Source organism: Lachancea thermotolerans (assembly GCF_000142805.1).
Source record: "Lachancea thermotolerans CBS 6340 chromosome B complete sequence".
NCBI lineage: Eukaryota > Fungi > Ascomycota > Saccharomycetes > Saccharomycetales > Saccharomycetaceae > Lachancea > Lachancea thermotolerans.
The window spans coordinates 455389-480632 of record NC_013078.1 but is presented as its reverse complement, the minus strand read 5'-3'; the positions used below and the strand labels follow the sequence as shown (position 1 = coordinate 480632).

Genomic DNA, 25244 nt, shown 5'->3' with positions numbered 1-25244 from the left:
CCCATTATCACCCCTCATCTAAGAATCCCATCGCGGTTGAGATTGTTAGATGCCGCGTACCTGTTTCACCATTTGGGTGGAGGCTTTCTCCTGACTGGCGAATTAGGTGCAGTTCTCGTTCTAAGATCTGGTCTTGATGACGGGCTTCTTGGAAGTGGTGGGAGTTTTGGAGACGTCTCATTGATGCATGAATTTGGTCGACTCGTAGGTAGCGCTCTACTCTCTATACTGGTTCTTCGAGAGCTTTGATCAGGCAAGCGAGGAAGAGGAGGCTGCGTGACTAATTTCGAAGCTTGCGTTGAGACATCGGTAACTCTTCGAAAACCTCGTTCATCCTGATTGAACTCCTCCGGCTCCACCCCAACCACTTTCTGTAATGCCTCAAGATCGACTTTCTTATCGTGGTCTTGCTGATCCTTGCCGGGGTTTTTTATAGAATTCCACTTTTCTTTGAGTTGCTTCAGCTTTGCAAACAGCGGTTCCGTTGTTCCTGAAGTTGCTACTGTGGCATGACTTTCATGTGTTTCGTTGGTGGCCTGCGATGCAAAAGTGCTGTTTGAGGCAACGGAAACATCCAGATTAGGCATTCTCTTCGAGGAAACACTTTGACCAAAGGAGATCCTCTCGGGTTCGGAAAGTAACGTCTGACTTAGGTTGGAGGCATGAGAATACGTGTTGTTGTGCGTTACTTCATCATGGCGCTTTTCAAGTTGAAAAGACGGCAGCTTAGCAGGCAAGGGTGGCGGGGGCCTACTCGCTAGGGATTCCTCGAAGGCGCTTATACCATCATTTCTGTGTCTTTGCAGCCTTGAGGTCGGTATAAGCGGATGGAACGTAAGTTCCAGGTAAATTTCGCCCGCCTCTTCACTTCCGAAAGACAATGGGAACCAATCGTCGTGCCCATCTTCTGGGTCCTTGTAAAGTGCAGGGGTCAAGTCAACAGCGCACTGTCCAATCAACTTAGGTGGTGATCTATCATCGAATACCTCAACCGCCAAAGCAGGCTTAACATCTGGAGTCAGGTCAAATTTTGCATAGTAGTCAAACTTAGGGGTCTGGCCGCCTCGAAATGCAACATCTGATGTCTCTGTCATGTGCGAGATTCTCAATCGAACGAAAGGGCTCTGCTTGTCAAGCTTTCTAAGATTCGGTAAGTCTCTTGCTCTGCTCACGTAAACTTCCAAAAGTCCATTAGCACCTCCAAAAGCACTAGCAGATACTGTGGACATTTTTAGCTGGTTTGAAAGCCTTTAGGACCCTAACTTCAGTTGTTCGATGAGGTAGACTGGAACTTGAGCTTTAGCCGTGATGATAGTTGGAAATCCTGAGTGCCAATAAAGGCATGCCGCACGTGATCCTGCCGATCTGTGGATATTTACTAAAGTACGTAAGATGCTATGGTCAACAAAACTATTTCCTGTACCTGCTTTCAGGAGCTTTTGGTGTTTGGCCACCTTGGTTTGTTTGGTTAGCCTTGTTTTGCCGATAGTCTTGCCCTCTTAATCTCGAAGACAGAGTACTTGAGTATTTGTCTGTGCGCCTTTCACTAGTAGCATCATTTTGCTTCCCTGAATAACGATCTCTGTAGTTAGTGTCTCGTCTTCCAAATGAGCGGCCCTCGAATTTATCGCGACCCTGGTCAGACTCCTGTCTAGCTCTCTTTGATGGGTAACTAGAAGGGCTTTCATCTCTGGAACGTTTGATGACCTCTTGGTTTGAGCCACCAATTTTCCGTCTTTCACCAATTTGAATCTGATTAGGCGAGGCTTCATATCTGCTTCCAAAAGAAGCAGCAGGCTTAGGTGTTGGTTTTTCAGAACTTTGAAATTTAAGAGGTCGAGCTCTGTCATCTAATGGGGGCGCATTCCTCGAAGATAGCTCCTTCTCGCTAGTGGCAGAACCTGGAGTTCCTCTAGCGGAAGAAACTTTACCCCTTGCAACAGGAGCGTTGCTCCTAGGTACTCCTCTATCGACTGGGTTAGCGTTTTGTGAGTGCCCTCGCAGTATTGGCGATTGCGCTTTCTTCTGTATGCCGTTATCTTGTGGTCTTGAAGACGAAGTCGGATCGTATCTCGACCCAGTACGATTGCTGGGCCCCGAGTTTTGACTTCTAGCTCCTCGTTGAGCGTTGGATCCAGAATTATCATCTTGAGGTTCTTTCTCGCTTTGATGAGGTCTCGAGATGGTCTTTTGAAGTTTGGTCTCTGTGGAACCTTCGTAACGCGATGTCCGTTTTGTTTCTTCGGTGGTGGCTTTGGCCCCTGCTCGCTTTGAAGCTTGCGCTCTTGGCACAGCTTCGTCATCATACGCGATTGCTGGCTGTCGCCTGCCGGGCTGAGACTTCTCTATTGTGTGCGGGTTCGTAATTGACCTGCAAGCTTTGATAACATCATTTAAGCATTGCTTGAACTTCTCGTTATTAGGAGAGCTTGTAAGATTCATGAAATATGCCTCGAACAACTCAGCTAAACGGGCTTTGTATTCCCTAGGTCTTCGGGCGGTACCTTGTTCAATCTGCCTCAGTTCCGTCAAAACGGACCTATTCCTTATATGACGATTCAAATAACTTGTACCAGTCGTCTCCAAGCATTTTAAAACATCTGTCATTTCATTCAAAACTTCGTGCATTGGCAACAAGGGCTCTTTACGGATTCGTGCACCGTAGGCTGTTCGACTGTGTTCATCATCGTCAACTTTCAACCTCTGTTCATTCATGCTTTTTTTACTATCTTCAATTTCCCTCTCAGAGATCTGCTTTAATTTAGCTTCTTCCTGCTCCTCAAGTATTGCACGCTCATATTGTGCAATTTCCTCTTTTTCATCTACACGGTAAATTTTTTTATCTTCTTCACTCATCTGGTAGAAATCTTCGAGTTTCAAGGAGTCTTTTAGGCGTGCCTTTAAATGCCCGATTAGCGCATTGCTTGGCAGCTGGATGTCTTCTCTTTCATCAATTGAAATTAGCTTTTCAATTGCTTGAATCACTTGCAATATATGAACTTTAACAACGGGAAAAACAGTTGAAAGGTACTTCATAAATTCAATACCGTTTCGAATGGACATGTAGTTTTTCTCTGAAATCAAATCAATCACATCATCCACAATGATAGTTTGTATGACATATATCCTTTTGAGGTCATCATTAGAGAGTTTATTTGATTTTCTCAAGATTTCAAACTTCTCCAGCAATGTAGCGAAGAAAAGCCCCAAGTTGCTCGCTTCCAAGCTTGTGGAAGAGAAAAGCAGCGCATTGAGTATTCGAGCGCTGACCATGTTTTCAAATACATCTAATGAGCCCGAAGAGGCGAAAGCCTCCCAAAGAAAGCTGACGGCATACAATGCGTCAGATGGAGAGAAAAGTACCCTGGGAATTAAGCAGTACTGTAGAAATGGTTTCAGTACCTCGGGTGCTTTTAATTGTTCAATGTCCATAGGTTGTCCTCTGAGCCGTTCTACGCATTTGTTATGGGCCCTTTGATGCGCGATTCTACTCGACATGACATTTTCTAACATTTTTGAAATTTCGCGCTTTTTCTTGCCAAGCTTAAGCTGCTGCATCGACCTTTCAAGCTGATGTTTTTCTTCGTCATAAAGATCCTTTTCAAAGCATAAGTCGTAAAGCGATAGCCTCCAAAAATCTGTAAATAGAGTGCGTGAGCCATTCTGAAACTCAGTAGGTACGAAATTGGGTTTTTCGATTGTCTCGCGGAACTCTCTTTCAGCTTCCGTTCCTTCGCTTGCGCAGGTATCATAGTGGTCCCTCCATATGAGAAACGCCCACTCGATAGAAACGCCGTAATGGTTAACCAGTTGGTCGAAAGATGCAATGTTCCTAGAAAACTTTTCGAAGCCAAGAAAGTATTTGCTCATGTCAATAAACGACCACAGTAAAAGGCTGATTTCGTCGATCCTTGAGGAAAGGACCTTATAATGAAGGTCTGTGTCGACCATAGAGCTTTGCATTCTGTAAAGCAGAATGATAACTTCAGATAGAGATTGTTGTTTTATGAAGACACTCAGTAGTCTTAATGCAGGGCCCTTATTCTCGCCTCTCGTGTCCCTTATAATTGATCTAGCCGACTCTTGGAGAGGCTGTCCAGAGTTGAGCATCACAAGTTGTTTTGGACTTAGATCATTAATTGATTTGACCCCGCTCACTCTCGAGGTCAATTCCTTGATCACTGTGACGCCTACCATGTCGCCCTTGTGAAGTTTTTTCACCACAAGCTGAATGATGTTCCCAATATCCATTTTAGGAGAATGCTTTGCAAGGCTTGCTATGAAGAATGCTAGCCTTTGGACCCACATAGTAACATAAACGCCGTTTTCTTGTAAAGCTTGCCTTCCAGAAGCTAATCTCAGTATAATAGCATATTGCAAGACATCGTATGCGTAGGGACTATAGTACAATGATGTTTCGACCACTAGATCCGATACTTTATCGTAGTTTTCCAGTTGGTTCATTACGGGCTCTAATGTACTGAGAGGGTTTTTTGAAATGAGTTTAGCGACAAACCTCCCTTTTTCGCCGATATTGTCATTACTCAAAGACTTGAGAGCACTTTTGGCCTCTCGCGAAGATTCGTTCCACTTAGCCTTAACAAAAACGTTATCTTGCGATGTTTTCGATATCATTTCATTGTAAAGGAAGTACCTTTTCTCAAAGTCAAAACTTTGGAGCAGGACAAAAACCTCGTTGATTACAACAAGATTATCCGTGAGCAGCGGCAGCGAGACAAAGATAAACTTCCTGGTAAAATCGAGCCATATGGAAAGAGTGTCAGGATTCCTGGAACTCCTTTCAATGTCTTTCAATCCTATCCTGCACAACTTGGAAACGATTACAGGATCATAGGCAACATGAGGTCCCAAGATACTTAACCATTCATGAGACACTTTGATAAGCTGCTCGACATTATTGACTTGAGGAAGCTCTTGCATGCGGCCGCTAAAATAAAATTCTGAACTATTCTTCTTATCGAAGGGAGGAAGAGCTGTATGCGTTGCAGAGAAATTCTGTTTCCCTGCGGTACTTTGTTTTGCTGAATTGAAGAAAGCAGTTGTCTCATAGATGGGCGTTATAATGTGATCGAATAGCTTTAAGTAGAGCTTCAGTAGTTCAGGGCTTGTTAAGAGAAACCGTTGGTACCTGCCAAATGCAGAGAAAAATGGGGTAAAAATTCCATGGGCCAAGAGCCTTTGCATGAAGAACATCTTGCCACTTCCCAATATTTCTTCTTGCTCTCTCATTTTTCGAGCTTGTTTTTCCTCATCAGAAAGCTCCTCTTCTTGATCACTCTCCTTTTGAGAATCGGCCGGAGCGGGATTCTCGCTCTCTTCGCTGTCGTCAACCAAAGCGGCTGCCATAGCTAAAGGATTTAATACGCCTTTCATACTATCTTCTTCCATATCTGAGAAGTATTGATCCGCGAACTTTTGTATTTGGTCTTCGTTAGGCCCCAAGTTCTCAAAAATAGACGAAAAAGATACGAAGTTTGCTCTAACCAACAGGCAGGTCATATCATAAAAGGTGACATCCACCTTTGTGTCATTTAGATGCATGCTCAGAAGTTGAGATGCTGTCATGTTTCCCCCAATATGTAAATTATCGAATGAAGTGTGATTTGCTTCCGTTGCCGGCCAGTAATCGGACTCTTTAAGAAACTCTAGGAGGAATGGGTAACCTTTGGTGATGTAACGCGAAGAAACCATAAGAATAACATCCAGAGCGCGCAATGGATCTAGGGAGTATTTTCCGACTATGGAGCAGGCTTCCTGCCAGTAAGACCTAGCGCGCTCAGCGCTAGTTGGGTCGCTGTAGGCGATTACCAAAAGGGTAATCAGCTCTGAGAAGCCTATTGGATGCTCGCTCAGCAAGTTGTATTTCTGGATAATATACCTCGTGTCCAAGAGGCTCTTCCTGAAAAGCGCTCGCTCTTTCACCGTAAATTTAGCAGTCCTCTCCAAAAGTTTGTCGTCTGTGATGTATGTACACAGTTCACTCTCCATAAAATCTAGAGACACCATGATCTCCACTAGCTTCTCAGACTTTTCGGGGAAACTGTTTATTAGTGAACTTAGAAGCCTTGCCGTCTTAGCGCCCTCAACGGCATGCATGTCCTTGATCAGTTGAAGAACCTTTTCGGAATCCAGAGGCCGCTGGGTGTTGCTTTCCGAGCTAAGAAGAACTATTTCATAGAGTACCGATTGTACCCGGTTTTTCTTGTCAGCTTGGTCGCTGCTGCTCTTTAAGTTGTTTATTACTTCCTGTGTGAACAGCTCCCAATTTTGGTCTTCTATTTGAGCTAGTTGTAGGCCCTCTTGAAAAATGCTGGAGTGAGCATTAGAAAGAGCGTTTATGCGGGAGCATAATGCACTCATTATCACCGTTTGAAGGCTAGCTGTGCTGTTTGGAAAAGTCTGATATGCCCGATTTGAAAATAAATGCATTTAAAAAGTAGCTTCATAAATAGTACTCAAATGGATCTTAAAAAGTTACAAATAATACAAGCGCGCTTAGAAGATGGTATGTGAAGCCTACCGACCTCCAAATGCATACCTATAAGTACTAACTATTAACACACGCTACAGTCCGACAAACATAGACAGAAGCAGCTGTTTCAGGCTATGAAACAGAAGCACTTAGGCTTGGGGACAGAGGCAACAACAACCGAAGAATGGATGACTCATGTACATAGAGACACCTACTATAGTTTGGCTTCACATAGCTCAATGTTGGAGTACTTGGCACTCTCGCAAGGGGACTCTAGCAAAAGAGTAACAGAGCTGCGATTGATTGAGAAGATGTGTGGCGGACTCAGTAGTAAGCGCGCACGCGGAGAAAATCGGGCGGAAATACCTTTTAAACAAACAAAATAGGCTAAAACTATGATACAGGATCCGGGCGAATGAAATAGAGGAGCACTCAGGTGGAGGAGATTTCCACGGAGACAACACGCCCGTCAACATTAGCTCCATCGAGCTGGCGCCTGACGTCAGCCAGTAACTTGTTGTTTGCATTGCCGAGCCAGAGTTCCGCAGTCACAGATCCTGAAGGCAGGTCAACCAGCGACGACTTTGACACTTTTGCCCCAGTCACATTTTCTACCAGGGTTGTCAAGACCTGCGAGTTTGACCCTAGCGGAAGGTTTCGTATTCTGAGAAAGCGCGCATCGGAGCTGTGGCCACTAACAGATAAGTGAAGGTCTTTTCCGTAGGGCTTTGGCACTGGAACGGAAGCCCGCGCTGGTTCACGCCTTCTGACCACGCGCTCGGTGCGCCTTACTGTGGTCTTCAAGCCTTGGCGAGGTTTCATAGGCTTCTTCTTGGCATCTGTACGCTTTGCAGCGTCCCTCAAAAGAACACCAACGTCGTTTGCGCTCAGTAATTTGCCATCCACTACACGAAGTCCCGGTTTCTCACTGCTAGCTCTAGCATTGACGTGCTTTTTAGTATCGTAGGGAAGTGTCAGCCTCTCTAGCAGAGACTTGCCTTTGAAGTTATTTTGGCCTGACTTTCCACGCGAGTTTTGTTGCTTCGCGTGGCTTTTATCTCTAGCTGATCTCTTAACTGCCATCAAGCCTGCCTTCTAATCCCTCTTTCCGTGTTTACGTAGCTTATTTAGGCGGTCAAGACTTAACATCAAAATTTTTCGAACACTAAAGGGGTTCTTTCGCACCGAAACCAACAAATCGAAAAATACAGACTGTTCCAGACTCAACTGTGATCAATGTCGGATCCCAGTAACTTTGCTATCCAGGGCTTCAACCTCTCCAAACTTTTGAAGAGGTTGGAAGATGCTACTGCGAGGCTAGAAGATGTCACCTTATATCAGGAAGGATATATTCAGACAAAGCTGGAAGACTTGAGTGTGAGAGGAAGCTCCAACGAGGTTGAACAGAAAAAGACTGACCATGTTACTGTTGAGATACCAAAATCTCTCCCTGAGAAAGCGGAAGAGCAGACAGAGGAAGAATCAGCAAGCGTAAAAGGTTTTAGATCCATCATTGACTCTAGAATCGAACCTCTTTATCAGCTTTCAGAGAAAATTGATCCAGTCGTTGCGAAGTCTATCAAACATCTTCAGGGTGCTTTCGAGGCCCAATTGTCTTTCCTGCGGGTTGTTTCGTTGTCAAAGAAGCCCGATTTTGGTTCTGAAAGCTTCATTAAAGCTTTACAGCCTCTAAACGAACAGATAATGGCAATTGGCGAGCTGAAAGACGAAAATCGCCAAAGCAAGTACTTTGCGTACCTAAACTCAGTTGCAGAAGGAGCCCCACTTTTGAGCTGGATCGGTGTAGAGACGCCAATGTCTTTGATTGGAGACTTCAAGGACGCCGCACAATTTTGGACCAATAGAATCCTCAAGGATTTCAAAGAGTTGGACCCTAGCAGTGTTGAATGGGTGAAGGGTTTTCTAGCGATATTTGATGATCTCAAAAGTTATGTGAAGGAGTACCACACTACTGGACCTTCATGGAATAATGCCAGTGGTATCGAATTCGCAGAAGCTGTGGCCAAAATTGAAGGGCAGAGCTCTAAGGCGGTCCCAAGTTCGACTGCGCCAAACGCCTCTCAGGGCTCTGGAGCTCCACCACCACCACCTCCGCCACCAGCTCCCCCAGCTTCTGTTTTCGAAGCACAAGCAGACAAGTCTGAGAATGCAGGTATAAGTGCTGTATTTGACGAGCTGAACCAGGGAGAGAATATTACGAAATCCCTAAAGAAAGTTGACAAGTCTCAGCAGACCCACAAAAATCCTGCGCTTCGTGCCTCCAGTGCAACACCTTCTGCCAGAACCCCACCACCAAAGCCCAAAAAACCAACGACCTTGAAGACTAAAAAACCTGCAAGAAAGGAACTTGTGGGCAACAAGTGGTTTATCGAGGGCTATGAAAACGTAGAAACTCCAATCACTATCGAAGTCAACAAGGACGAGTCTGTGTACATCGGGAATTGCAGCAATGTTTTTGTAAAGATTGAAGGTAAGGTTAATGCAGTCTCGGTGAGCGAGACTGAGCGTTGTAATGTTGTTCTGGAGAGCAGCGTGTCTGGAATGGACATTATCAAGTCCGTGAAATTTGCTGTTCAAGTTGAACAGTCACTCCCTCAAATAAGTATCGATAAAAGCGATGACGGTACCATCTACTTGAGCAAGGAGTCATTAAATGCAGAGATCTTCACCTCCTGTACAACTTCAGTCAACGTCAATCTCCCAATTGGTGAAGAGGGCGATTTTGTAGAGTTCCCAGTTCCTGAGCAACTCAAACACAGCTTTGCTGATGGAAAGCTGAAAACCACTGTTTATGAGCATGCAGGTTAGTGCGCGATAAATGACATACACCACGAGAAGCACTCGTCAATTGTGAGGCTTCTGCTATGGATGCTTCTTTTGCTTCGTTTATTTCCTTTTCACAAGTATTTACATGTTTATTTACCATTTCTAACGTAGTACATGTACGCACGCTCGTGGACTGGCAACCCAAATGGAGATATCACCTCCGATTGACCCGGCCTAGCAACTGGATCCCTCAGATACACCGCGTGGCAGGTCTTGAAAGAAACCTCGATGTGGTGAGGAAGAATGGCAAATGGCGCCAAGAAGGGCCGAGGCTTCCATGGAGTGAAGTATGGCTTTGAAGGGTCTTGACGTCCATATAGTCCTTTTTGCCAAGGTAAATTTATGAGTTGGCTGGCCTTGCTTTCGTCTTCCGCCAATTCCTTGATATCAATTGGTTTATGACCTTGAATCCTTTTAGCCCACAAAGGGTCGTAAGGAATTGATAAGGTTTCTTCACTTCCCTTTTTCGACTCATATAGCTTTCTGATGACGCTGTCTTGTGACGTCAAAAGCTCCGAGACGATGTTTTTAGCGGCTCGTAAAGATTTCTTGGAGCTGTCAGACATGCTGTTCTTCAGTTCCTCTGTTAAGTTCGTTAGGGTTCTTGCAAACTCGGTAAGTTCCGCAACGGATTTTGAAGCGGCATCTGGCTGGATAAGCTTTGTGTTTCTCAATTCATTGAAGCACTCAACTGCCTTTGTGGCAAGGGCCTTGTCGTCGTAGAAGTGTGTCAGAAACTCTTCAACAAGTGGATTCTCGGGATCCGCCGCAGATGACCCGGCCAAAACTGCTTTACCCAGAATGGCTTCCTTGGTCGCACTTTTAATTTCAGACTCCATTTGAGCTGTCAATGATTTGTTGTAATTTCTCACAAACTCCATGTACTCCTGTTTCTTAGGATTAGAATCATCCATAGCCCTGAACTTCTCTTGTTTCCGTTTCCACTCCTCCCTTGGATTTTCTTTTATGGCCTTGACATATTTATTCCACACAGCGATCTGAAGCTTGTCGATTTTCAAAGCCTCACTTAAACTTGGCTTCTTGGCACCCAAAGCTTGTAATACCTTCTCAGGCTTGACATTGAATACGTCTCCAGCTTTCAGTGGGTAGCCCGGCTGCGTGATCTTGATGCCGTTAACGAAAACGTTCCCGTGCAAAATAAACTGGCGCGCCTGTCTTACAGATGAAGCAAACATCGCTCTGAAAAGCGCAAAGTCGAGCCTCTTCTCCAGAACCGCAAATGTCTGCAATAGAATTGGAGTTTGATCAATTTCCCCACCTTTCAGAGAAGCGTCCAGTTGAGCAACAGAATCAAGCTTTGGAGTGAAAGTCGTCTGCCATCTTCCCTCGGTCATATGCTCTCCGTGGTAAGCCCTCGTCTCCTGCTTCGCGGTCCACTTCTGCTGGTAAAGTGTTTTCGATCTGAAATCCACATCGCCCTTCTTGTAAAGGTTGAAGAGATTGTATTTGTTGAACGAAGAGCGGATTCGTCCACGGGCTAAGGACTTTAGCAGAACGGCCTTCCTTGGCATTGCCACACGTCCCTTTCAAGCTGAAGTAGAGTACCAAGCTGCTCTCAAGTGCCTGGTCTTGACCTTTTTTAACAACTTTTGTCTCTACTCGACTAGCAGAGATTTTGAATTAAAATTTTAAGAATAGTAACCCGGCCACTAAGTCAAGTTCTTGAAGTGAGCTTTATTTACAGAGAAGGTATATTTCAGGCTCATCACAGCACGGATTGAGGAACAATTGGACGCAATTGACGGCTTGTTGGCGCGTCTAATGGGTACTTGAAGGGACTATGAGTGAACCTTGGAGTATCGAAGATGATATACGGCTTTTTCGGTGGATCACGGAGTTCAAGCCTGCGGGAATGCACAAGCACTTCCACATGATCAACATTCTGGAGCGGATGAACAAACCAGAGCTGTTCCCCGTTGTGCTTCTGTTTGACAAGCAAAAAAGCGAGAGTAAGGGTTTATTCACCCGGGAGGAACTCTGGGCGAAGCTGAGCAAGCACTACGACCTAGACATGCTGGACAAAGTTGAAGATGACCACACTGGGAAAGAAGCAGGCGAGGCGGCATCAGTACTACCGCTGTCGCTGCGACGTGTTACAAAGCAGCAGCGGGAGTTCCATCTGCCGTGGGATGAGTACGGGGAGCTTATTTTGGAGAATGCGCAAGGCGCCATGGAGGAAGAACAAGAAGAGTTCGAAAACCCAGAACAATCAGAGATAAGCAAGGAACGTGGGGAGACCGCGGAAAGCGAAGAGCTGCAAGGGGACACTGCACGAAAGGAAGAAGAGGCAGCAGAGGAAAACATGGTTGCCGACGAAAAGGAGCACGACGAGGAACCGGAACCAAAGCCGCAGGATGAAGAGCTTTCGGAGCGCGTTCCGCGCCGCGTCACAAGGTCTGCGGCTGTCGCTAAGCCAGCAGGCCGTATCACACGGTCGCATGGCCCTGCGGATCAGGCTTCTGGTGTCGATGGCCACGAGAGTGCACCTAGCGAAGAGCCCACCAACGGCGAAACCCCAGTAACGGGAGAAGAAAAAGAAGAGGATAGCGCAATGGGCGACCTCGATGGAGAGAAAGACAAAGACAAAGACGAAAGCGCCCAAGGCGCAGAGACGCCGGCAGAGGGCGAGCCCGCGGAGGCCGAAGAACCCGAACAACCTCCTTCGAAGAGAACACGAACTACGAGAAGTCAGCCGCGCGAAGCGCCCGCGCCCGCGCCAGCGTCCACGGCCCCTGCTGCTGGATCAGCCAGTGAGTCGCGGTCGGCGCGCTTGGGCGGCGCCAAGGAGTCGGTCTCGCCGCCCTCGGAGACAGAGCCGGCCGAGGACGCGGAGCAAGCCGCGAAGGCGCCTCCCGCAAAGCGGTCGAGCTCGCGCGTGGCCAACCGGCGCAGGGCCCGCCGCTGAAAGTGTATAATGTTGGATTTTTTGATACAGAACGGTAAAGCTACGTAGTGCGCCGCGTACTGCGCTTAGTTGACTTTCAACAGCTCGACGTCGAAAACCAGGGTGGCGTTTGGAGGGATCAGACCTGGGAAGCCTCTAGGACCGTAGGCGTAAGGACCAGGGATGGTCAGTCTCGCCTTCTCGCCAACGGAGAGCTTTGGAATACCCGCGTCCCAGCCCTTGATGACCTGGCCGACGCCGATGTTGCATTGGAAGGGGGAGCCTCTGTCGACAGAAGAGTCGAACTTTTGGCCGTTTTCCAGGGTGCCGGTGTAGTGGATAGTGACGAGGTCACCGGTCTTTGGGAAAGTCTTGCCGTCGCCTGGGGACAGTCTGTCGATCTTGACGTTACCTTCGATAGTCTCGGACATTGCGGGAGTGTGGATGCGTGAGGTTTGGCTGGGAGGGGCGCAAGAGGCGTTGGGCGCGACGAGGAAGCTTTATCTAATTTATATACGCGAGAGAGTGCGGCGATGAGGCCGGGTAACAGCGCGCCGCGCGAGCAGGAAGGACAGTAGGCGATAGCGCAATGCGCAGACGCTGGAGAGAGCGGCAGGGCATGCGACGGTAGGGCACCGGCAGCGCAGGGCCGCCCCTCTGGCTTATGCTAGCGCCAGGCGCGCGCACGCGTGCGGGAAGGTATTTAGGTGTCACGTGACGGGCGTTTCGCGAGGGAGTCGCGGGCGATCCGTGTCCGACGGCACCGGGGGGGCCGGTGAGCACGCGCGTTTTGATGCTTCTCTGTCGGGACGCGTGCGTCTGCAGGCCACTCGAGTTTTTATGTTGTAGAACCCTATCTTGACAATCAGGGCCCTAGCAATTTGGAACACAATGCACGAACAAGAACACACACTTCGGGCATACATACACGAAACGCGCGCGCACGCCTTGAACACCAAAGTGCACGCCGCAAGCACCAAAACGCACACCTCAAATACTTAGGCGTACACCTCAAACACCTAGGCGTTCACCTCAAATGCTAACACACACGCTGATCGTCTCCGCGGTCCGCGTCAGAATCCCTCCAACAACCACTAGCTAATACCTACACACGGCCGCGACGGCGTCGCGGCCTCGCGCCAGCCCGCAAGGCAGGTGACAAGACGACAAAAGACCACACGAGCTAGATGCACGTGACCTAGAGCGCCACCCACCACGCACCACGCACCACGCACGGCAGACCACCTCGCGCACGTGACCCGCCCCATCGGAAGCCGGCGCCCGGCGCTCCGCACTTCCGCGTGTCACGTGGACGAGCTCACGTTGATTCGCGTTGATTCGCGCTCCCGCTGCGGGGCCCGGCTAATAATAGCCGACTGGCCGGCCAGCATGCGCTGCAGCCCGGTCTTGGCTCGATCCACGCCGCCACACTCAGTCCCCGCCGGTTGCTACGCGCTCCCAAAGACTTTCTCGGCGTTCTTCCCGCTTCCGGCTCCATTCTCAGAATACCCGAGCGCTCGCGTCTCCCCGTGCCTGCCCCGTTTCAGTGTAAAACAACTCACACCACGCGCGTCGCGACCGCAAGCGACTTAACTCCGTGCCGCAAAGGCCTTGGTACGCGGCGCGCAGTCGAGGCGCGCGGTCGAGGCACGCTCAATGCGGCAAGTATCCTGCAAAACACATACTTCCGTAAACAGTATCTGAGACAACGCAATGGGTCAACATAGAGACGCAGGTCTAGAACAGCGGTATTGTGGGAATCTTGTGGGATCGGGTTATCGCGCGGTACGTCGGGGCGGCAAGTATAAGTATGGAGCAGTGGAACAGGTGGATAAATGTTGGTTGAGAGGATTCTTTTAGGTTTTTTTATCGTTCAGCACTCACTAATCTCTACAACACACAGTCGTTCGTTATGCAATTCTCCACTGTCGCTTTCGCTGCCGCCTCCGTCGCCGTCGTTTCCGCCGCCTCCACCGTCCAGGCCATCTCCCAGATCGGTGACGGTCAGATCCAGGCTACCACCTCCGCTCCAGCCACTGAGCCAACCACCGCTCCAACCACCACCGCTTCCTGGACCAGCTCCGGCAACGCCACCATCCCAACTCAGACCGAGAACGGTGCTGCTGCCATGGGCTCTGGCTTCGTCGCCATGGCCGGTTTGGCCGCCGCCGGTGCTTTGCTGATCTAAGCGGCACCCGGACTGCCTTCGCGCGTACGCGCGCTCGGTTTTTCTACAAACGGTTGATCTCAGTTGATCTATAAGTATATCGCGGTTTAGTTCGTTCTACGTATTTTGTAGCTGGTAAAAATTGATACCCGAGCTTTTTTTAATGTGCCCGAGCGAGCTGGTGAGTGCGTGGGCGGGCGAGCAGCTCCCGCCCCCGTATGTCGCCTGCGCTTCGCGCTCGCGCCCGTCTCTGCCTCTCAAGTCTCAATCCTCTTGTTCATAAAGCTACGTATCTGTTCGAGTACTTACACTGCCTCTAAAGCTTGGCCACCAGTTTTTCGCCGGAGTTCATGCCGTTCTTGACGTCGTCCATGATCTGGGGAACAACGTCCAGACCGCCCTCGTACACCTTAATGCGAGGGTGGATCAGACGGCCGTCGAGCACGCGTCCCTCGGAGAACTTGATGAACTCCGCAACCGCAGTGCGGTACTCAGGCCGCGCTGGCACTGTCATTTTCCCGAAAGGCACTTCCGAGCCCGAGACCAAGTACAGAAGAGCCCAGTCCACCTTGACGTTGCTCTTGCGCTCGGGCTCCGGGATGTCCTTCTCCGAGTACATCATCAACGTCATGACGATGGCGTCTGCGGAGTCGGACGCCAAGCTGTAGGTCTGCTGGAAGGTCTCTGGGGTCGCAACGCAGTCCACCAAGTGACGGAACCCGCCGTACTTTGCCTTGATTTGGTCGATCACGTCGGAGTCGTGGTAGTCAAAGACCTCGTCCGCTCCGAGGTGGCACAGGTGCTCCTCGTGCTTCTTGGACGCAACCACGACAATCTTCGAGTACGCGTTTAGCTGCTTCGCGAGCTGGATCAGCCACAGGCCGACACCGGTTGCACCACCCCATAGAACCACGGGGAAGTCGTGCTGAGGGGTCTTTGGCTCCCACACCAGCTTGTTGCCCAGATGCAGGTCCAGGACCACGCCCGCAGTCAGCAGCGACACTGGGAGCGACGCAGCGGCCTCAAAGCTCTCGACGCTTCCATGGGAGATTGTCGCCTGCTTGGTGGGGTTGAGCTTCAGCTTGTAGCTCAGCACCGAGTCCACCAATGCGTAATCCGCGAAACCACCGTTTTGGGGGAACTTCACAGAGCCACCGTGCACGATACCGGTGATGGTGTCGCCCACCGCGAACCTCGTCTTGTCGACGTCGGGGCCCAGTTCCTTGACCACGCCTGCCACGTCGCATCCCAGAATCGAGCCCTGAGGCGCGATGTGGAAGTCGACATGCTTCCAGTCGGTGGGGTTGCCGGCCACGGCTTTTATCTCGACCAGCATCTGCGTGCCGAAGATCTTTGGGACGGGCACATCTCTTTTGACAACGGCTTTGTCACCGTCGACAACAACTGCTCTCATGGTTTTAGGTACTGACATTTTTTGTTAGTTCCTAATATTTTTGGACTACAAAGGACTTCGTTGATCCTCAGGGCGCCTTGATATATACCTCGACTCTCACCCCCCAGTAACAAGGTGTTCGTCCGACATTAGGTATGCCCTAATCCTCCTTGGACGTTTGCTATGATAGAACTTTACGGTGGAGCAGGCATTTATCATTTGTCAGAATCTCTCGAAAACTATGGAAATAGGGTAGTAAAAATTAGCGGAAGACGGATTATTACAGCACGGATCTGGGTTCCGCAAGCCGCAGTTTTGAGTGGTGTCTGTGCCTTAGCATTGTCGAATTTTAATTGGAGCCCTTCGAGGTTTCTACCTTGGAATGGTCGCGGTTCTCGGGTACTTCATGGTTGCTCTTGGATTTTTTTTTCTTTATCACGCCCTTGATGCCGTTTTTGGACGGCATGCTGCGCTTTTTGGTAATCTTCGCAGGAACTTGCACTCTGGTCGGTACGCTTTCTGGGCGTCCGCTCTCGTGAGCAAGCACTTGCGCCTTTTTCTTGTCATATTCTCGGGTGTTCTTCTCCAGAAATTCTTCAAGGCTCTGATTTTCAAGTTGCGCCCTCCTCTGCAGACTCTCGTAAAACTCTACGTCCTGTTTGCTAAGTCGATTAAAGCTATTGCGGTCTTTCACTAGCGAGCTGAACTCTTCTTGCTTTGTAATAGCGTTGAGCCTCAGCTGGTCCTGTAGAGTTAAGCGCTCTTTGGTCCTAAAATCAGTGTCCAATTTAGCGCTCTCTTGACGCTCACGCTGCCTCTGCAGCTCAATATCTGCGTTGCCCTCTTTGACGAACCTTGAACTCTGCAAGTCATTCTCCTGCCTTGTGGACATTTCACAGACAATATCGAGCTTCCCTAAGTTAGGTCTGTCTTTGACGGCTCAGCCGGGCTTGGGCTGGCTAATAAATCTTTTAAAATGTGCTACAAACGACCTACACACAATGGGTAAACCTCCTCAGTTGCAGGGGAGACCTGAAAAGGTATATGACCCAAAGAGCTCACAGCTCAGTGACGGACTGACACAGGCAAGGGAATCAACGGATAGTCAAAACAGCCGAAATATAGCCCAAAGCATAATGCTGTAACAAGATCACCTGGCAAGCAGTGTACAGTGAGTTGGCTGAAAGATTGGCCCTAACATCAAAAAGCGGATTTAGCTCAGATGGGAGAGCGCCAGACTGAAGTCAACTTCGGTCTAATTGAAATCTGGAGGTCCTGTGTTCGATCCACAGAATTCGCATTTATTTTTTGTACTTGACTGCTCCATTGTGCCAGTGATTAATGACGATAGAAACTAGGCTCGTCGAAGAGTTCGCTCGCCCCGAAGATATCCGATGGCTTGCCACTTGCTGTGAGCATACGCCGCGATGCTAGCCCCGTGTTAGAAATTGGCCGAGGCATGCTTGCGGAATCAGTGCCCATATTTAAACGGAATGAGATGTCCATGGGGTTTGGTTCAACCGATCGCGGTACGTTGGCCGTGCCCCTTGAACTTTTTGCATTTATGGTGGCATGAAACTGGTACGAGTTCTCCGAGAAAGTACACTCAGTGGCCTCATCGTTGTTTGTTGATGAGGGCTTGCCTGAGAAAGTAATATCCATGGAAGCAGGCTTATTATTGAGCTTGCGTTCTCTGAGTGGACGCAGTTGCTTCGTAGTTTCTCGGATCGTGCAAGCATTGCTGGGGGAATGTGGATGTGCGGGCTCCGGGCTCATGCCTAGACCGAAAACATCACTTTCAAAACCCGACGTTGAATGATGTCCACCGAAGTCTTGAGGCGTTCCTAGTAAAAACGGCGTCAGCTCAATGTCCCTCATGCCGATTGTGTACGAGCTGTCAGAGCAGTGTTTGGATAATAAATCTAGACCTTCAACGACAGATCCCCTTTCAAGGATATGCGGGAGATGCCTCATCATCACGGCCTCAATAGATGACATTGTTTGCATATCTAGGCGCTTTTCAGAGAACGTCAGTGAGGACGGGGTCTTCTTCGGCATATTCGAGTCAGGAGTCTTTACGCTGGCCGAGGGCTTCAAGTTGGAGCTACTGAATGATAGTGGCTTTGTGGCACCACGGCGCTTCTGCATGCCATCCTCATTTGAATCTTGAAATTCTGATGCTTTGAATACAGCGCGAGGTGTGCCACGCGTCAAGGGGCCACAAGTTGGGACGCCTTTACCAGGGCCACTGTTCCTTGTTGCGGATATGCTATTCTGGCAAGCTTTTGCTCGCTTAGGACTTGGGGTTGCAAGGGCAGCGGAATAATTGGAAGGCGATCGACCGCGAATAACTAAAGGCGGTGTCTCCATCTCTAATATTGGCACAAAAGTGCCTGTTCCGTTTTCGACAAGGCAATCGAGGCCCTGATAAGCGCAAAACGAATCTTGATTTAGGTGCTGCCCGTCCACCACACAGCCCAAGACAACGCGCAGCTTGAAGTGCTTGCACTGGTTTGGCTGCTTTTTAGCGTTAATAGAGGAAGAGAATTGTACCCTTTCATATCGTGCAACCTTTTTGATGCGGTCCTTGGGATAGCTGTGTACCACGCTTTCAGGCGCGAATTCCTGCGCGTCTGTGTTTCGGTAGAAAAAGAATAAGGAGTCATATTTCTTCATCTTCGACTCGTTTCTCACATTCGACGCTTCTCTAATGATCTGATGGCTGGGTAGCGTTGCGGGAACCAATGCCAGGATGGGCGGTTCGAACTGCGGGCCTTTATCGCGTTTCGCAGTGTGCTGCACGAGGCTAACTTGTGACTCATCCTCATCGCACACAGCCATGAGGCGCACTGCAAAGTACTTTGGCCTTAGGGGGCTACTCGCACCTGAAACCCCATCCACTTCAAAGGACTGATTCAAAAATTCCGGCAGTTCTAGGCTTTCAACCTCGAAAGACGTCACCAGCGTGAAGTAATTGCGTTTGTAACCGATCCATTCATCTTCAATATGGTCGAAACCACGGTCTATGCGAGGCCTCAGCATGAAATTCACCGGCCTTTTGTCACGATGCCCCAGCACTTGGCAATATCGCCCGACAGTCTCAAACGATGGCCCTATCTTAAATTGCAGGGTCGAGCGCGGGGCAATCTTGAGTCTGCGTTTATCGAAGTAGTTACTCGTGCTTCCGTCTTCGTGCGTGATGGTCTCGACGTTATTTTCACTCTTTTCCTTTGCGGACAAGACCCCCCTGCAATGAGGACGTGAGCTGCTTGATTCTTGATTGTAGACAAAATTTCTCATTCGGCCATGTGCCTTGCGACGCTTCCCAGTCCTTCTTTGCTGTGCTGATCTCTCTGATCCCCCCGAATTTTCAACTTTCCCGCGGCTGTCGTTTTCCACAATAGCTTCATTGAGATCGTCATGCACCTCGCCTCCTGCAATGTCCTTCAACCCATCTTCGGCATTCAGGCTGTATGCAAACTCTTGTATTGTCTCCTCATTCGCATCATCTGGCATACCGGGCCTAATATATCAAAAGCTTCACTAAGCAAACCTTACCTGGAAATGTAACGAGACTGGTCGGGGCGTTACGGCTGAGCCAGAGCGTTACCGAAACCGCCTTAGATCTGATAGGACTTTACCCCCCTGGTCACAAAGAGTATATGGAAGATTTGGAACTTTATTTTTCGTATGTTTGTGGCGGGTTCTGACACAAAAACGAAAACAAACAAGACCTGTAAACACTAAATAGCCGCCGAAATCACGTTAGATTGAGAGCGTCTTCGCGATATGCTGAGGGAATACTCTCACCCTAAAGAGGTTTCAAATGGCTTCATATCTAGCACAAAATCAACTGCTGCTCAAACTTGCCAGCCGCGCCTTTAAATTTTGGTTATACGGCAACAGGCTTAGCCGCCGAGGTCCTATATTGACGTTTTAACCCTCGGTATTGTGCTCTAGACTTCAGTGAGGTGTTTTCTACCCTCGGAAAGTTGGGAAAAATCTGTTTTCAGATTTTTCAGAATTTGGATATGCCGGGTAATATACTAAAATTTTCAATGCGCGATGAGATGAGCTCTAGATTAGTAGAACGCTGCTACACGATCAAGTCTCCTAGAGTCATCATAGACACCAGGAAACATGGCGAAAAAGGCGATCGACTCCCGTATCCCATCGCTTATAAGAAATGGTGCTCAAACCAAGCAGCGGAGCTTTTTCGTCATTGTGGGCGATAAAGCGCGTAACCAGTTGCCAAATCTGCACTACTTGATGATGAGTGCGGACTTGAAGATGAACAAGTCAGTCTTGTGGGCGTACAAAAAGAAGCTTTTGGGCTTCACCTCGCACCGCAAAAAGAGAGAAGCGAAGATCAAGAAAGAGATCAAGCGCGGTACGCGTGAGGTCAATGAGCAGGATCCATTCGAAACCTTCATCTCGAACCAAAACATTAGATACGTTTACTACAAGGAAACCGAGAAGATTCTGGGTAACACATATGGTATGTGTATTCTGCAAGATTTCGAGGCTCTAACCCCTAACCTCCTTGCACGTACCGTGGAAACTGTCGAAGGTGGGGGCATCGTCGTCATTTTACTGAAATCGATGACTTCGCTGAAGCAGCTGTATACCATGACCATGGATATACATTCCCGCTACAGAACAGAGGCCCACAGCGACGTGGTTGCTAGGTTCAACGAGCGGTTTATTTTATCCCTGGGCTCCAACGAAAACTGCCTCGTGGTCGACGACGAACTCAACGTGCTTCCAATCTCTGGGGGCAAGAACGTCCAGCCCCTTCCTCCCAAGGACGAGGACGAGATCCCACCGAGACAACAGGAGCTTATTGAGCTAAAGGAGTCTTTGGAGGATGTACAACCCGCTGGTTCCCTCGTAGCACTGTCGAAGACCGTCAATCAAGCTCAGGCTATTCTGAACTTTATCGATGCTATTTCCGAGAAAAACTTGAATTCGACAGTTGCGCTTACGGCCGGAAGAGGTAGAGGTAAATCTGCAGCGTTGGGTATTGCGATTGCAGCCGCAGTCTCTCATGGGTACTCCAACATTTTTGTCACCTCTCCATCTCCAGAAAACTTGAAGACTCTATTCGAGTTCATATTCAAAGGTTTCGATGCTCTTGGATACCAGGAGCATATGGACTATGACATCATTCAGTCCACTAACCCAAGCTTTAACAAGGCAATTGTGAGAGTTGATATAAAGAAGAGCCACAGACAGACCATTCAGTACATTGTGCCCAATGACTCCCACGTGTTAGGACAAGCAGAGCTTGTTGTCATAGATGAGGCAGCGGCTATTCCGCTTCCTGTGGTTAAGAACCTTTTGGGTCCATATTTGGTGTTTATGGCATCGACAATTAACGGTTACGAGGGTACCGGTCGGTCCCTATCTCTAAAATTGATCCAGCAGCTTAGAGACCAGGCCAACTCCTCCGGCAGAGAGACTTCAGAGACGATGGTTGTGTCAAGAGACAACAAAAAACAGGATTTCCACGCATCCGGGAGGTCATTGAAGGAGGTTGTTCTTGATGAGCCTATCAGATACGCGCCTGGTGATCCCGTTGAGAAATGGCTGAACAAACTTCTTTGTCTAGACGTCACCTTAATTAAAAATCCAAGGTTTGCCGCTAGAGGAACTCCTCATCCATCGGAATGTAACCTGTTTGTTGTGAACAGGGATACGTTGTTCTCTTATCACCCAGTATCAGAGACCTTCCTGGAGAAAATGATGGCACTATATGTGGCGTCACACTACAAGAATTCACCGAATGATCTGCAACTCATGAGCGATGCCCCAGCACACCAGCTCTTTGTTCTTCTACCACCAATCAATCCAAAGGATGGCGGAAGAATCCCGGATCCTCTTGTTGTTATTCAGGTCGCTTTGGAAGGTGAAATCTCTAGAGATAGCGTAAAGTCTTCGCTTTCGCGTGGCCAGAGAGCAGGTGGCGACCTTATCCCATGGCTGATTTCTCAACAGTTTCAAGATGAAGAGTTCCCAAGCTTGAGTGGTGCTCGCGTTGTTCGCGTGGCCACTAACCCAGAGTACTCTTCGATGGGCTACGGGTCTAGAGCTATTGAGCTTTTGAGAGACTACTACGAAGGCAAATTTGCCGATCTTAACGAAAATTCGAAGCCTGCATCGCATGAACTAAAAAGAGTCAACGATCAGGAGCTTTCAAAGACCAATCTCTTAAAGGACGAAGTCAAACTGAGAGATGCCAAAACACTTCCGCCTTTATTGTTGAAGCTTTCTGAGCAGCCTCCTCACTTCTTGCATTACCTGGGCGTTTCCTATGGACTGACAAGCAGCCTTCACAAGTTTTGGAAAAAGAATAAGTTTGTGCCAGTATACTTACGCCAAACTGCTAACGATTTGACCGGGGAGCACACTTGCGTAATGCTCAACGTCCTTGAAGGGAGAGAGTCTCACTGGTTGTCAGAGTATGCCAATGACTTTCACAAACGTTTCCTCTCTCTGCTTTCCTATGAATTTAGGAAGTTTAGCGCGGTTCAAGCGCTCAATGTGATTGAAAGCGTTAAAAAGGCAAACGGCTTGTCTGGTAACGCAGAGAACAAGCACGCAGCTCGTCCTCTAACGAAAGAGGACATTGATCAAGTTCTTTCTCCCTTCGATCTCAAGAGACTCGACAGCTACGCTAACAACTTACTAGATTATCATGTCATTGTTGACCTCTTGCCACTGCTGTCATCACTTTACTTCTCAGGCCGCATGGGCAGCAGTGTTAATCTCTCCAGCGTCCAAAGTGCGATTTTGCTAGCTGTTGGCCTTCAACGGAAAAGCGTCGATGATGTCTCTAAGGAACTGAACCTCCCATTCAATCAAGCTATTGCAATGTTCGCAAAGATCATAAGGAAATTTTCAATATATTTCCGCGAGGTTGTGAGTCAGTCCATCGAACGTTCTATGCCAGAAGCCAAAGATGACAACATTGCAGAAATGAATGGCGAAGAAGTTACTGCTTTGGATGCTTCCAGTGTTATGGAAAAAATGGACGATGACCTCGAAAAAGCCGGTACACGCGCTCTCACTGCCATGCAGGAGAAACAGAAAGAACTCATCAATTCACTCAACCTAGACAAGTACGCCATTGATGACAATGCTGAAGAATGGGCTCAGTCCAAAAAGGATCTCGACAAGGCTGCCAAGAAGAACGGGACAGTTGCTGTAAAGTCGAATAAGAAGAGAAAAACGGAAAACGCTGAAGATATCTTCAACGCTGAAATGAGCGCCGTCAAAAAGTCATCAAAGAAAAAACCCAAGAAATGATCATGTAAATGTCTACTCGGCTGATTAAACTGTATAATAGACGATGGCTGAGTGCCGCTTACACCAGATAAGAGTGTGATTTGTTTGTAAGTATCTTGTTGAGCATCCTAAGTTACCCTCATACATGGCTCACTAGGTTATGTTATAAAAAATTTTAATATGAAAAATCAGGGCAAGCTTGCTTTGATATAGCCACAGGTTGCTGATTATTAGGTTAGGAAATTACTGAAGCTCCCTGAACTACACACACGATGGTTGAATTGACTGAAGTTAGAGAAGAGAACATTTCTTTCGAAGAAGAAAAGGTACCATCCAGTTCCTTCAGCAGACAGGACACTACAGCCGAACATGAATCTTCTGATGAATTCTCCAGTGATGACGAGTATGACGAGGAGGAAACTTTCCTAGAGAGATTGGTGGCTTTGAAAGACATAATTCCCCCAAGACAGAGACAGACCATTTCAAACGTTTTCAATGTCACAGTCTCCGCGGTCAGAAACACCTTCTCAAAAAGTGGAAACGTAGCATGGGCTGTCACAACTTCTGCCCTCTTGTTAGGTGTACCTCTATCGCTATCGATCCTTGCCGAACAACAGCTCATTGAGATGGAGAAGAGTTTTGACCTCCAAAAGGACGCTAACGAGATTTTGGTGCAGGGAGACGCCACACCGGCTCCCGCTATCGCCTAATGCAAATAAAATAGTCAACCAGCTGAAGCCCTGGGGCTTATGGCATAATTGAAAGTTTTTTCTAACCAGCTGTGTATTAGCCACTAGCATGTGGCTCTTTCTTCCTTAGCCTTGTATATAAATTATGAAGCGACTAATTTGTTTCTTTAACGAGCTTTTTCTAAACAAGACTTGTTAGGATTCCTTGGAACCTTAAGCGGTTTTGGGGTGCTTAATCGACAGCACATAAATGTCGAGGTATGTCGTAAATTCATAGATCACTTCTGTAATGAACATAAGGTGGATTCCCATAGTCAAACCGAAGCCAAACCAGTTCAATGCAGTGAGAACGCTCGATTGGTCATAACCAATAACGTGCACCATCAAAATCCTTATAAGCAGTTGAATTGTGGGAGTCAGCATGGGTGGGTTAATCATTGGGAAAGATTGTTTAGTTAAATGCGAAACAATGATTCTTCCGACTGTAAATGCCATTGTTAGCCCCACAGAAAGAATAAATGGTAGAGAAATAATCTCAGGGTCAATCAGCACAAGCACAAACACAGTTCCGAAATAGACAAAAAAGGGCACAAGTCCCTTCGTTGCCTTGCGCACGTCGTCAACTGCCTCTTGAGTAGAATCGCTTACTTTTTTGTAGTGTTCAACAACGTTCCGTCTTGCTGATAGGATATTGAAGACCAGCCCGACACTGCAAAAGGCATACACAGCGTGGATGCTCTCAATTCTGTAAGTGTGCCCCCATAGAGTAAGCTCCCCTAGTAGCGTGTGCCATAGCTTCTGAGGACCGTAAATTCCGGTAAGAATAAAGGCGGCAACAATAATCAAAATGCCTTCCACTGGGCCAGAAAATTCGCTGAGAAACAACTTATGAGTATGGTATTCTTCCCAAGTACTCAAGTAGAAGTTGCACAAAATTGCAAACTGAGACATTAAAGTCATAAACCTCATTCCGCTTCCAACAGCAGAGGCAAAGACAATCATGGACAGAGAGGTATTCAATGAATCGATGCAGTGATCAAAAAGCTCCCCTAATGGACCTGATTGCCCAGTGCGGCGAGCGTGTTGCCCATCACAAGCGTCGAATGTCTGGTAAAGAAATAGGCCCAGAGCGTAAGAGAAATAGGTCCATCTAGGGGACTCTTCTGAAAGCGTAGGGTCATAATACAATACAGTGAGAACATTGATTATGATGAAACCAAGGCCTGATAACGTAACGAGATTTGGTGCCATCCATAGCGGGAAGATGTTAACAAACTTGAGCCAAAATGGCTTCAATACGTACTTGGTTACAAGTGACCTGTCCTCGCTTTGGTACCTGCCAATGTTGAGTTAGAATGTGTCTGGCTATTGGAATCGATTTTCAGTCTAGAGAAAGCAAGTTAACGTACTTGTAAGCCTTTAAGTTTTCAAGCTTTGAATGCGGAATAAAAAACCCCATATCG

At 48.1% G+C, this 25244-nt stretch overlaps 15 protein-coding genes and 1 non-coding gene across 16 annotated transcripts; 7 read left to right on the top strand and 9 right to left on the bottom strand.

Annotated features, from left to right (window-relative positions):
* Positions 1-65: 65 nt before the first annotated feature.
* Positions 66-1229, bottom strand: INN1 (Inn1p; the record flags this gene model as incomplete). The annotated part of the gene is made up of 1 exon (XM_002551994.1): positions 66-1229. The coding sequence occupies one exon, from the start codon at positions 1227-1229 to the stop codon at positions 66-68; it is 1164 nt and encodes a 387-aa protein (XP_002552040.1).
* Positions 1230-1410: 181 nt separating this feature from the next.
* THO2 (Tho2p) lies at positions 1411-6450 on the bottom strand (the record flags this gene model as incomplete). Its single annotated transcript, XM_002551993.1, has 1 exon — positions 1411-6450. One exon carries the CDS (start codon positions 6448-6450, stop codon positions 1411-1413), a length of 5040 nt encoding a protein of 1679 aa, XP_002552039.1.
* Positions 6451-6523: 73 nt separating this feature from the next.
* On the top strand, positions 6524-6879 carry YSF3 (U2 snRNP complex subunit YSF3; the record flags this gene model as incomplete). Its single annotated transcript, XM_002551992.1, has 2 exons — positions 6524-6526; positions 6592-6879. 2 exons carry the CDS (start codon positions 6524-6526, stop codon positions 6877-6879), a joined length of 291 nt encoding a protein of 96 aa, XP_002552038.1.
* Positions 6880-6925: 46 nt separating this feature from the next.
* On the bottom strand, positions 6926-7576 carry KLTH0B05742g (uncharacterized protein; the record flags this gene model as incomplete). Its single annotated transcript, XM_002551991.1, has 1 exon — positions 6926-7576. One exon carries the CDS (start codon positions 7574-7576, stop codon positions 6926-6928), a length of 651 nt encoding a protein of 216 aa, XP_002552037.1.
* A 153-nt stretch (positions 7577-7729) lies between these two features.
* SRV2 (adenylate cyclase-binding protein) lies at positions 7730-9322 on the top strand (the record flags this gene model as incomplete). The annotated part of the gene is made up of 1 exon (XM_002551990.1): positions 7730-9322. One exon carries the CDS (start codon positions 7730-7732, stop codon positions 9320-9322), a length of 1593 nt encoding a protein of 530 aa, XP_002552036.1.
* A 107-nt stretch (positions 9323-9429) lies between these two features.
* NAM9 (mitochondrial 37S ribosomal protein uS4m) lies at positions 9430-10872 on the bottom strand (the record flags this gene model as incomplete). Its single annotated transcript, XM_002551989.1, has 1 exon — positions 9430-10872. The coding sequence occupies one exon, from the start codon at positions 10870-10872 to the stop codon at positions 9430-9432; it is 1443 nt and encodes a 480-aa protein (XP_002552035.1).
* Positions 10873-11141: 269 nt separating this feature from the next.
* On the top strand, positions 11142-12266 carry EAF7 (Eaf7p; the record flags this gene model as incomplete). The annotated part of the gene is made up of 1 exon (XM_002551988.1): positions 11142-12266. One exon carries the CDS (start codon positions 11142-11144, stop codon positions 12264-12266), a length of 1125 nt encoding a protein of 374 aa, XP_002552034.1.
* A 65-nt stretch (positions 12267-12331) lies between these two features.
* FPR1 (peptidylprolyl isomerase FPR1) lies at positions 12332-12676 on the bottom strand (the record flags this gene model as incomplete). The annotated part of the gene is made up of 1 exon (XM_002551987.1): positions 12332-12676. The coding sequence occupies one exon, from the start codon at positions 12674-12676 to the stop codon at positions 12332-12334; it is 345 nt and encodes a 114-aa protein (XP_002552033.1).
* A 1481-nt stretch (positions 12677-14157) lies between these two features.
* Positions 14158-14433, top strand: ANS1 (Ans1p; the record flags this gene model as incomplete). Its single annotated transcript, XM_002551986.1, has 1 exon — positions 14158-14433. One exon carries the CDS (start codon positions 14158-14160, stop codon positions 14431-14433), a length of 276 nt encoding a protein of 91 aa, XP_002552032.1.
* Positions 14434-14728: 295 nt separating this feature from the next.
* On the bottom strand, positions 14729-15844 carry KLTH0B05610g (uncharacterized protein; the record flags this gene model as incomplete). Its single annotated transcript, XM_002551985.1, has 1 exon — positions 14729-15844. The coding sequence occupies one exon, from the start codon at positions 15842-15844 to the stop codon at positions 14729-14731; it is 1116 nt and encodes a 371-aa protein (XP_002552031.1).
* A 310-nt stretch (positions 15845-16154) lies between these two features.
* Positions 16155-16697, bottom strand: FYV6 (Fyv6p; the record flags this gene model as incomplete). Its single annotated transcript, XM_002551984.1, has 1 exon — positions 16155-16697. The coding sequence occupies one exon, from the start codon at positions 16695-16697 to the stop codon at positions 16155-16157; it is 543 nt and encodes a 180-aa protein (XP_002552030.1).
* Positions 16698-17012: 315 nt separating this feature from the next.
* On the top strand, positions 17013-17105 carry KLTH0B05566r. Its single transcript has 2 exons — positions 17013-17049; positions 17070-17105. It is a non-coding gene; the product is annotated as a tRNA-Phe (tRNA).
* Positions 17106-17143: 38 nt separating this feature from the next.
* NDT80 (transcription factor NDT80) lies at positions 17144-19321 on the bottom strand (the record flags this gene model as incomplete). Its single annotated transcript, XM_002551983.1, has 1 exon — positions 17144-19321. The coding sequence occupies one exon, from the start codon at positions 19319-19321 to the stop codon at positions 17144-17146; it is 2178 nt and encodes a 725-aa protein (XP_002552029.1).
* Positions 19322-19945: 624 nt separating this feature from the next.
* Positions 19946-23113, top strand: KRE33 (ribosome biosynthesis protein KRE33; the record flags this gene model as incomplete). Its single annotated transcript, XM_002551982.1, has 1 exon — positions 19946-23113. One exon carries the CDS (start codon positions 19946-19948, stop codon positions 23111-23113), a length of 3168 nt encoding a protein of 1055 aa, XP_002552028.1.
* A 251-nt stretch (positions 23114-23364) lies between these two features.
* TOM22 (Tom22p) lies at positions 23365-23802 on the top strand (the record flags this gene model as incomplete). The annotated part of the gene is made up of 1 exon (XM_002551981.1): positions 23365-23802. The coding sequence occupies one exon, from the start codon at positions 23365-23367 to the stop codon at positions 23800-23802; it is 438 nt and encodes a 145-aa protein (XP_002552027.1).
* Positions 23803-23994: 192 nt separating this feature from the next.
* On the bottom strand, positions 23995-25032 carry CPT1 (diacylglycerol cholinephosphotransferase; the record flags this gene model as incomplete). Its single annotated transcript, XM_002551980.1, has 1 exon — positions 23995-25032. One exon carries the CDS (start codon positions 25030-25032, stop codon positions 23995-23997), a length of 1038 nt encoding a protein of 345 aa, XP_002552026.1.
* Between the last annotated feature and the right edge of the window lie 212 nt (positions 25033-25244).